This window comes from Barbus barbus, assembly GCF_936440315.1.
Source record: "Barbus barbus genome assembly, chromosome: 38".
Classification (NCBI taxonomy): domain Eukaryota; kingdom Metazoa; phylum Chordata; class Actinopteri; order Cypriniformes; family Cyprinidae; genus Barbus; species Barbus barbus.
The window spans coordinates 6,847,754-6,859,529 of NC_136716.1; the positions used below are offsets into that span (position 1 = coordinate 6,847,754).

Genomic DNA, 11,776 nt, shown 5'->3' on the forward strand with positions numbered 1-11,776 from the left:
GTCTGTTTGCCCGTATTTGCATAATGACTCTTCTCTTCTTATCAATAGCGATGGAATATCGTCTGCCTAATGCTGAGTTCAACATGATTTTGTTACACTATCTGATGTTCTCACTACCCTTGTGAAAAAGTAGTGTGCTTAAATGTATTTATTTTATTATTGTTAAACATCAAAAAATCTAAGTGCTTGATAATAATTTCAGCTGTACTGTTCATTCAGTATTACATTTAAAACTATATATTTGAAATGTATTGCAGTTTCATTACAAATGTATAATTACACCCCATAAACCAGTACATTTGGCAGTGCACATTTTAAAGACAATAATAGCAAACACAAATAAAGATGAACAGGATAACTACTTAAGGGGAAAAAGCACAACTTAATTTTTAAATTTAAATGATTTAAATTAAAATACATTTTCATTTAATTAACATGCAGTTATACTGTATGTCTGAAAGTATTACAGTAAGTTTCACTTAAGTATTCTTTTAAACTATATTGTTCACGTAAAATGTACTCTTTTGAAAAGTATGCTGATGTACACTATATTACCAGAAGCATTGGGTCACCCCCTTCTAATGAACAGGTTTGACTACTTTAGTCATTTCCATGAGTACAAATCTTAATGTTTAAGCATATAATGCCATTCTAGGCTTTCCTGTAGCTCAAATAGTAGAGAATGGTGCTAGCAACGCCAAGGTCATGGGTTCGATTCCCACGGAAGGCAAGAGCTAATAAAATGTAAAAACTGTAACTTGAATGCAATATAAGTCGCTTTGGATAAAAGCGTCTGCTAAATGTGAATTTTTGTAAATGTAAAAATTGCAACAGTTTGGACAAGGCCCTTTCCTAACAAGACAGCTCAAGGTCTGCTTTTAAAGTCACACCAGAGGTGTTCAGCTGAGATTAGGATTTTGCTTTCTGCAGACCAGTCAAGTTCTTCCACACTGACTGAATCAATCATTTCTTTTTGAACCTTGTCTTATACACAGAGGCACTGTCATGTTAGAATAGAAAAGGGTTCTGTCCAAACTGTTGCAATAAAATTAGAAGCACACAATTCTCTAGAATATCATTATAAGCTTAAACATTAAGATTTGTACTCATGGCAATGACTAAAGTAGTCAAACCTGTTCATTAGAAGGGGGTGACCCAATACTTTTGGCAATATAGTGTATATCCAAAATCTGTCATCTTTTGGGCACAGAATATGTTTCCAGGTGTGTAAATTCTCTCCTGAAGTTTTGGGCTTATCACAGAGCATGCAATGTCATGCAGTGAGCGCAACACAATCTTTTATAGATTAAGCAGCTCCAGTATGATTGACTTACATTTCAAGGGTGAAATACTGGTTTGGCTGAGAGCGTTGAAGATGAATTCTTTAACAAAACCCCCTTATTTTGATTTTTAATATAATATGGTGCGGCTTCGACATACATCTTTTTCCTCTTTGTTACAATATCACAGGATAATATGAAAGTCTAACAGATGATAATTTTAGACAATCATTTAGAGTGCCACAAACACACACACACACACACACACACAAACATCTTGTTACATTAAGTCCATAAGTGCTCCAGCAGGCCACAGATCAATCCGAATTAACAGCAGCCCACCCACACGTAGGTCATCATTTTAAGTAGCTGTCTGATTTAGTTTGAGTGTGTGAGACAGAGAAAGAGAAATAACACAGGCAGTTGAAATAAATGAAAGATTACTTTCATCAGTCCAAAGACTGTATTTGTTTCTGTTGTCTAAACAAAATTACAGAAACTGCATTAGGAAAAAAATGGCCTTTGGGTTTAGAGGCAATGCTCAATTAATTTGTTAATATTAAACAATACTGCAATATGCCTGTCAAGCCAGTCTGTGGCAGCTACATTTGCAGAAGTAAATAATATGTAAGTAAATAATATGAAACAAATAATATGAAACAAGTGGTGTTTCAGCATGGGGGGAGGCATCAGTGATCTTTTCACAGATTAACCTTTAAATGTGACTGGACAGACACCACAGGCTTAGCATTATAGCAATGAGAAAAATCAACACAAGCTGTTATAATAGTACATGCCTTTGCACTATTAATCTTTATTCTAGCTATACTTACACTTCAAAATCTATAATGTGTTATTTTATTAAATGGCATAAAGAATTTTAGAACTCATTGCTAACTGTCATGAATATGGTAAAAACTTTATAATAATAATAAAATAAACTTTAAAAGCAAGCTAATGGTTTATTATCCTTTGCAACTTTTTATTCTGTTATTTTGCAACCATTTACTCTGTTCTGTTATGAGTTTCAGTGCATCCAACAGGACCTTATTTTGATTCATGTGTTCTAATTTAATAATCTTAGTCCTTCTAGGATTTGTCCAAATTAGCAGTTTCGTGCAGGAGTAGTTTATTTATAGATTAAAATATGAATATAGAAAATATCTGAATCAAGTGTCATGAACACTGAACGAATGATCTGTAGTTCATGCAAGTTAACATAGCAAGTCATTTGGAATCACCTGACTAAATTCGTTGTAGGCTCTGATGCTGTGCTGATGTGTGCTGCTGGGTTGCGTGGAAACTGATCAGTGCTCTCTCTCTCTCTCTCTCTCTCTCTCTCTCTCTCTCTCTCTCGTTTTCTGTCCGCGTCCACGTCTCGCGCTGCGTGCGGATCTCCAGCACTAAACCAGAAGGAATATTTGTGCAAATGTCACTGAACTCCCTTCTCTACAGCAAACCCGCGAAGGCGAATGCCAAGAAGAGCAGAGGAGATCTCAGAAGACAGAGAGGAGAAATGTGAGTCAGTCTTGTATTTGAATGAAAAGTGCACTGAACGCAAGGTACATTCCAACGCGTTTAAATAAGAAAATACACACTTAACAGCTCTGCAGTAAGCTTTTAGAGTAAGATTTTTAAGTCTTAGTTTTTAAACACTTGCTTTTATTTCTAATGTTACTTTCTTTCAGGAGTCACGCCTCTAGTGATTGAAGAAAAACTAAACATTTCTTACAGTGCAGTTGTTACTTAGTGTGGACGGTAACTACTGTATTTAATTATACATAACTATGTGTCAAACAGTTCAGTGATATATGTGGAGACACCAAGGTCATTAATTCTGCTCTTTATTTATACATCACTTTATTTGTCTGTTCAACTTTAAACCTTTACGGTAATATGAAAGAGTATGTGCGTGATGTTGTGTGATTTATGATTATTGGTCATTGATAGGTTTCTGTAGATTATAGTTTTTTTTTTTTTAAAAACTCAGATAATTAAACAGCACAGGTTGAGAGCAGGGTCTCAGTGAAAACTATCACACACTGCCAGCAGTCAGGAGCACTCAGACATTGTTTGAAATGAATTATTAAACAAGACTAGAGATGAGGAAGCACAACAGTATGTAGACTAAGAACTAAGATTAAAGCTTGTGATAGTTTCAAAAGACACCAACCAACTAAACCAAATGATGAGCTGCCTCAAACATATTTTGTGTACATCAAACAGCTATTATAACCTAATTGTTTTTTAACCACCATTCTCTGTTCTCTCAACACCCACACTACTGTGTACTGAACACTGCAAAACTGAAAATGTGCAGTTACCCTAAATAGCTATTTCAACTTAATGTGACCCTGGAAATTACTTTACATTTTAACGTAACACATGTCATTCAGTTCTGTTGAATAAAGTTAGACATTTGAATATTACCACTTTTGTAAAATATTACAATTGAAAAAAAAAAAAAAAAGAGTAAACTTAAAGTAGGCCTAGGCTATGAGAGTCAGCAGGATTTTAAACAGTGAAACATGGTTCTTTTGAACAATCCATTAGCCAGGATAGCCAAAGATGTCAATAAAACATATCCGTTAACTTTCATCTAACTGCAGCTCTTAATGTTAGAGCTTTCCAGAGTCAGTCATCTACCAGGCTGTCTCATAATGCTTTCATTCAGCATGAGCAACAAGAATAACAGTTTTATAAAACGACAAAGTGGCAATATCAGGCCAATTATCATCTCAGTCAAGTTCTATCAAATGACACGTCATTAAATATAGTCCAGTTCAGCTCTGATAAAGCTTCTTTCCTCCTTTCTCATTCCCACTCTAATGTATTTTTCATTCTCTTCACCGTAATTTGTATTCTTGTTTGAGAGTCTGGACACAAATGGGGACTTTGTGGGGAAGTTGTGGCCTAATGGTTAGAGAGTCGGACTTGTAATCCAAAGGTTGCGGGTTCGAGTCTCGGGCCGGCAGGGATTGTAGGTGGAGGGAGTGAATGTCCAGCGCTCTCTCCACCCTCAATACCACGACTGAGGTGCCCTTGAGCAAGGCACCGAACCCCCAACTGCTCCCCGGGCGCTACAGCATAAAATGGCTGCCCACTGCTCCGGGTGTGTGTGTGTGTGTGTGTGTGTGTGTGTGTGTGTGTGTGTGTGTGTGTGTGTGTGTGTGTGTGTGTGTGTGTGTGTGTGTGTGTGTGTGTGTGTGTGTTCACTGCTGTGTGTGTGCACGTTGGATGGGTTAAATGCAGAGCACGAATTCCGAGTATGTGTCACCATACTTGGCTGAATGTCACTTCACTTCAAATCTTGTGGCAGTTCACTGAAAAGTCATAACAGTACAAGTCAGGAATTGCTGAAGACTCATTAGTGCTGGTTTAGTGGTTTGATGGTCAACAGCAACAATGGTACATTAACTAGTTAAGAAGTGTGTTGGGTAAACTAGCACACAAGCATCCCATGCTGTCAGCAAGAATCCAAAACACAACAGTGATGACTCTTCAATCAAGTTGTCATATATAAGTTGTCAAGTATAAATTGTCATATATCAATCATATCAAGTATGTGTCTGTAATTTGTGACTCTCATCCATTATGTTTATTAATAACAGCATTTACATCACTAACTCATTGTTTTATTTTCCTTTTCCAGTCTAACTGGGTCCATTGGCCTTTCATTGCAGGGACACATTAGTTTTCTCCCCCAAAATGTTCTGTCCTGAACCTTTTAACCTCATTTTTCCTCCTTCTCTTCTTTCTTCTCTTCTGTAATGTAAGACTTGCTCCTCAGATTCTCTTGTTTCCTCTCTTGTTCTCTCTGTTGAATCATGTAAACATCCTGTGGTTTCACCCCCTACATGCTTCCCTCTCATGTCTTGTTTCAACCTTTATTTTGTCCATCTCTGTCCATTTTTTACTTTCACTGAAAAGTAAAATTTTATTTTACTTTCTCTCACAGCTGTATTTCTCTGCAGATCTGTGTTTTAGGTTTTTGTTGTCCTCATCTTTCACTGTCTGTCTGTCTCTCCTTATGTGTCCGGCCCACACTATCACTTGCGAAAATGTCATGACAGAACCCTGTTGTGTATTCATGAGCGGTACAGCTTTTCCAGGGGGTTTGTGACTCTTATCTAACTTATCTTCCATCACTTTGCTCATCCTTAGGTCACCCTTCCACACTTTAATAAAGACAACTTTATGGTACAGCAAGGCTAAAATTACTTTTCAATTGAACTCGGGTAAATAACTGTCTTGGTTTGGTTTTTTGGCAGGGAAAGACTTTGGTCACTGAAGCATGAAAGCTGAGCTAATGTGTTCCTTTCTCTCTCCCTTCTACAGCCTTCAGTCAAGGATCTATTTGCCTGGCATTTCAGCTGCTTTTGTAGTCTAGAACGTCTTATTCCCCAATCCCTTCAACAAACAGTCCCTCCTTTAGGAGACTCCCATTCGTTATGTGATACTAAGAGGTACTTAGAGATCGATTTCATTTTTAATCTGCGTAAGTGGACAGTGGCGGGTCCGCTGCCATTTGTCAACTACAAACCCAGTTACTTTAGGTATTGGAAAATTTAAAATTATAGGTAATAAGGGGTGATGCAATACATAATTAGAGAACCAGTGATTTTTATATTGGTTGAAACTGCAGGCTTGAGCAGAGTTTAAATCAGTTTTGTATTTTTTCTTACAATGGTTAAGGTTGGAAATTATTGTAGCCATCCAAGGCAGCTGCCTTCTAGAGCATGTTACCCTGAGGATTTGTAAGAGGATAGCCGCTTCTTATATGCTGCTAATATATTAATGAGCCAAGGTGGGAAGCTATTTTTAGAAGGTTGGACAAAATAAATAAAAAAATTGTAAATTACAAAACAAGTTGTTGTTTATACTTGTTCTTCAGACAGAACGAGTTGCGTCTTAAGTGAAACTATTATAATGGATTACTGACCACAACATTGGTGGGATTAAATATCCAAAATGGCAACCACAGTTCGAATAGCAGGCAGTGTTCCTTACCTGCCCTCTCTTGTACTGTACATCATTTGGGCTGCTGTCTTTTCCATCTGCAATATTTAGAATGACCATTGTTTGTGGGAAGGCTCATTTATTTGGGCAGTTTATCAAACACAGATGTAGATTAAACCCAGAAAAAAGAGCATATGTTGCACTTTGCAAGCCTGATATGTTCAAATCTGGAAAAAAAAAATAAATAAATAAATGTAATCTGTCCCAAACCAATATGAAAATGTTTAAGTGTCTTTCCAGCTGTCACCTAGCACATTTGGGTTTGCTGATATTGGGTTTGCTGATATGTCTTTGGAGGGTGGGGTTTTTGATAGAAGTTGAGTGATAGAAGGGATGGAGGCATTGATTTAAGCAAATCCTTTTACGTTTCTACTTGATTTTATTATGTTTTTAATAATAAATTTCATTAATATTCCTCCAGTGAACCCCAGGAGAACTTCCGATTAAAAAAAAAAAGAGAGAGAAAAGTACCTATTGCGAAACCATGGCAGTCCACTCTCATAGTTCAATGCTTTTATGACAACATGGACTGTATCACGAACATTAGACTCTTATAACTTATAAATTGTCACGATTACAGAGGAAGGCAAAGAATTGCATTCTTTACCTGGGCCTCTCTGTCTAGATAATTTGAATATAATATACTGTATAACATAGATCTTATAAATAATGTTCCTTGAAGAAACATCTTGTTCACATCTTGTTCATCATCTTTTGTCAGTCCTGGTTTTCATTAATGCTTGTGGCAGAGTTGTGAATTAGGCCATCATAGCAGGAATTTCAATCAACCAACACTTTTGAGGAAGTGCCACTTTTTATGTTATCAATGTGAATGGATATTCTTTGAAGATTTGTTTGTATGTGTGTGTGTGTGTGTGTGCATGCGTGCGTGCGTGTGTGTGAAAGAATTGCTTAGTGTGTCTGTCAAAAAAGGGCATGAAGCCAGCAGGAAAATAATAATAGCTAAACCCCCACTACTTTAAGCATCAAGTGCATCGTTTTCCATTAGTAAATTAAAATTGAAAGGTTAAGGCAGCAGTAAGCTTATTAATTTTAATGTCTGTGCTTTATGTGTTTGTGATACTTGCTTATGGTTCATTGTACATTTGTCTGTGTATACTACACATAGACCATGGAAGATACACTTTAAAAAATGCTGGGTTAAAAACAACCCAACTTGGGTTATTTGGCAACCCAAATAAATTTTAAACCTGCCAGAGGTTTGTCTGTTGCTGAAAATCTTTAACAAAAAAAACCCATTAAATTTAGTATAAAATCAGTTTATGTTCTGCAAAGTAAAAGGTGTTACCATCATGCGAAACGACCGCTGCTGACGCAGCTGACTGACATCTCGTCCTTGTATGCTGCGTTGCATAAAATAATATAATTTACAGCACAGTAAAAACTTTATAAATGAAATAAAATGTATACAAACCTTTATTTTGCTGAAAAAGTGAACCAATCTCTCCTGTAGAGGATGCAAAAAGTCCGCTATCTGACTGTAACTCAGCATCTAGGTTGTTTCGTTGGAGACAAGCTCAACCCAGTGGTTGTGTAGAAAAAATAACCCAGCATTAAAAATTATGCAGCAGCTTAGTTAGAGAAAAAAATTACCCAGCACCTTGGTAATTTTTTAAAAATAACCCAATAAAATGACCCAACAACTGAAACCAGCATTTGGGTAAAAAAATAAATAATAATAAATAACCCAGCATTTTTTAGAGTGCAGAAAAACCACCCAGCACCTGGGTAAAAAATATTAAAAACAACCCAATAAAATGACCCAACAGGCTGAACCCAACATTTGGGTTAAAAAAATAACCCAGCATTATTTAGAGTGTAGGCTATAAGGGATGTAATTCATTGCAAGTGAATTAGGGACAATCAAATTAGGCTATGTACAAATCCTTAAATCACAAGAGAATTAGACTAAGTTAGATTTAGATTTATACAAATGAAAATTAGATTTAGTAAAATATGCATGCAGTTAAACAATGACATGGCTTCATTAATTGGTATTCATAAAGTTACAATGGTATTATATTATTAATAAGGCCTAGACAATATAACTAGAAACAAGTAAAAAAAAACGAGTCATCAGCAGTTTCAGTTAGACTTTCGTAACTTATCTACATAGGTCCGTTAGAAATTTGCATAATTTCAGTATGTGGTTTTCATTGGCTGCCTGCAAACAATGTATTTTGACCTCCCCTGACACACACTTTAGCTACTTGGTTCATGTTGTCAATATTTCAAGAAGACACTGTTTTCTGTGGTGCAAAAGAAAATTTTCCTTGTTTACACTTCCAAAGGGTAAGGATGGAAAGAATAAGATGTACCCGTCATTTTTACTGACATCTGCTTCTGCTTCATTTGCTCATCAGCTCTGGGCCCACTATTACCTAAAATTGTGTCAGTTAATGTAGATTGTCATAGAAGTAAGCACTTCAGTTTGTTCATGGACTTGTTAATGCTGATGTAGAGGAGTTACACAGAATGAATCCTTCAGAGCTGATTCAGATAATGGTAATGGGCATTTTGTTTCCGAAACACACTGTAAGTGTAAAACCAATCACAACAGACTGCACCATTTGACCAATCAGAGCAGTGTAGGCTTGCAGACAGGTGGGGTTTAGAGTGACTGAAGATACAAACAAATCATTTATATGATTTCTATATAATATTTTTTTTTAAGTGTTTTTAGACCTTAGATGCATGTAAACGTATTGTAGGAGACCTCCAAAACTAAATTTGGAACCTTCAAAATAGCATAATAGGGGCTCTTAAACTCACATTCTTAATACTCATACACACACAGGGAGCACAACAGTATTCAAAAGAAACAGATTAGGATATTTACATATTCTGAAATCTGAAGCATTAAAGAAATATATATTTTACAATAACTGGATTTATTCTTCAATCTTCTAGGCTTGCAAGCTGTTGGGCATTTTGATGTTGGGTACAGCCCCCTGGATGCTCTCAGCACAGGTTGTACTCTAAAGGGATTATGCCCGCTGTCCTACGATGCTGCTACCCTCAGGTTGGCTGCTTCGGCACTCTGTGGTCATGTGGTTGCTGTTACACAGCTTAGTGCTGATGACACTGTGTTTCCACCATGCTGCAACTTCCTGCTCCAAACGCTGCTACTGTTCAGACAGCGAGGGCTCATTTGGTGGTAAGACTATGCGCTGCAGCAATCTGCATCTTACTGAGATCCCTCAGGACATTCCCAATGACACACGACACCTCTACCTGGACTACAATCTCCTGACCAGCATCCCTGCCAATGCCTTTAATGATCTTCCACTGCTAGCTGAACTGGATCTTTCCCATAATGAACTAGCTTTGCTTGAACCTGGAGCCTTTAGAGGCTTGGCAGTCTCTCTACAATTTCTCGATCTCTCATCCAACCAGCTCACAACACTGGACCCAGATGCCTTTGAAGGTGTTAGAGCAAGATCCAACCTCACTGGAAACCCCTGGCACTGTGACTGCAGGCTGCAGACAGCCCTTCCACGCCTAGACCTAGAGCCTGTGTCTTTGACTGGCATTATCTGTCAGACATCTGAACCCTCAGACTCTGGAGCCCAAGGCGTGCCTTTCCTGCTGGCCAAAGACCTGGACCTGTGTGTGGTGCTCAAAAAGACCACGGACGTGGCCATGTTGGTGACCATGTTTGGATGGTTCACCATGGTCATCTCCTACCTGGTCTACTATGTGAGACACAATCAGGAAGATGCCAGGCGCCACCTGGAGTATCTCAAGTCTCTGCCCAGCAGGCAGGGCAAGTCTGAGGAGTCTTCCACCATCAGCACTGTGGTATAGTGCCAGGCCAAGTGTTCATGACATGTGGAGGAAGCTTCTCAGGCTGCCAAAAGGCAATGGCACACTGGACAATGGGCTACCTGTCTCTAAAGTTTAAAATTGATTAAACCTGTAGAAAAATAAAGAATAATGGCTTTGTATCTCTTGAATCACAGACCACTCACTTCAAGGTACCACTCAGGATTGATCAGTACCCTCCCTAAGAACCAAGAAGAACTTCTGACATAGGATGCTTTGTGGTCAGTGGATTGCAATGTTCACAACAGGGAAATGTGAAACATATCATGCTAAAACCATCCACATACACACACATGGACAGAGATGACTGGAGACAGAGGGAAGGAAATCACAGGGGCCATCTAATCCAATTCAGATGAATAATTGATTCAGAAATGGCCGAGCTTGAGGCTCAGCTTGACTAAGAGGTTTGTCTGCTCTGCGTGCTTTTCAACGAGGCGTTGTCTGGTTATTTTTTTTTTTTCATCCAGTGGTTCTTTTTTCAGTCAGATCCCCATTTGGCAGGCAACACATGGAGCGTAAATCACTCATCCTACTGGGTTTCTACAAAAAGTACTGTTGTTGTCCCTGCAGGCAACATCAAAATGTTACAGAGCAACACATTCTTGCATGCATCAATAATTTTTCAGGTGTCTCAGTAAACATAGTATACAAACTGTGCAAAAGTAAAAAGCACTGTAGCTTGCTTTGATACTCAGTGGTTAGATTTTTAGGGGAGCACAGAAAATTGTTAATTAATTTCTTCATGAATCCTGCAGTGTTTCTGACGCTGTGACTTAAAAGAAATAAACAGGTTAGCTTATTATTTTTGTGATCAGTTGCTGCAAGATAAATCACTGTTGTCGTTTCTAGGGAAACCCCTGAGACACTTTGAAGAAATGATTTAAAATGTTTCAAAACTTTTATGTTTAAAGATAATGAGGTGATGTTGACCACCACATAATATGTTTGCACTGTTAGAGCGGATCCTTTGTATGTCACATCCAATACTGTGTGGTTGTTCAGTTTCTTATGTTGAGTGCCAGCAGGGATAATTCAGAATGTCTGCCAAGATAAATCTTAAGTTGAAATCCACCTGAATGTTCTGTCTGTGTGATTTAATATCTACAAAGCTTTACAAGTCAAATCTGTAAATTAAGAAAATAGCATTTTGTTAATTTTTTACAAAAGGTAGTGAAGGATGTCATGGAGTTGAGTGCACTCTGTTCCAAAACCTAATGAGCTGTCTAGCAAGACATATTAACATATCATAGGCATGTTCCTAATGAAAGGCAGGCATAATTTTGCCTGCATCTGGCTATGTAGACAATAGATAACAAGGCAGCTCACTAGGTAATAACTTTAGTCCAGAAGTGGTTGTAAATTGGTTCATAAGCACTAAGTTTTTATATTAAGAAGTAAAGATAAAACACTTTACAATAAGGTTCTAAACATTAACATTAGTTATATATATATATATATATATATATACACTCACCTAAAGGATTATTAGGAACACCATACTAATACTGTGTTTGACCCCCTTTCGCCTTCAGAACTGCCTTAATTCTACGTGGCATTGATTCAACAAGGTGCTGAAAGCATTCTTTAGAAATGTTGGCCCATATTGATAGGATAGCATCTTGCAGTTG

The 11,776-nt window shown here is 37.6% G+C and overlaps 1 protein-coding gene across 1 annotated transcript; it reads left to right on the forward strand.

The window, feature by feature from the left end:
* Window positions 1-2,579: 2,579 nt before the first annotated feature.
* LOC306857378 (leucine-rich repeat-containing protein 3B-like) lies at window positions 2,580-11,218 on the forward strand. Its single transcript, XM_079397297.1, has 2 exons — window positions 2,580-2,798; window positions 9,231-11,218. Exon 2 carries the CDS (start codon window positions 9,327-9,329, stop codon window positions 10,125-10,127), a length of 801 nt encoding a protein of 266 aa, XP_079253423.1. The 5' UTR covers window positions 2,580-2,798; window positions 9,231-9,326; the 3' UTR covers window positions 10,128-11,218.
* The last annotated feature ends 558 nt before the right edge of the window (window positions 11,219-11,776 follow it).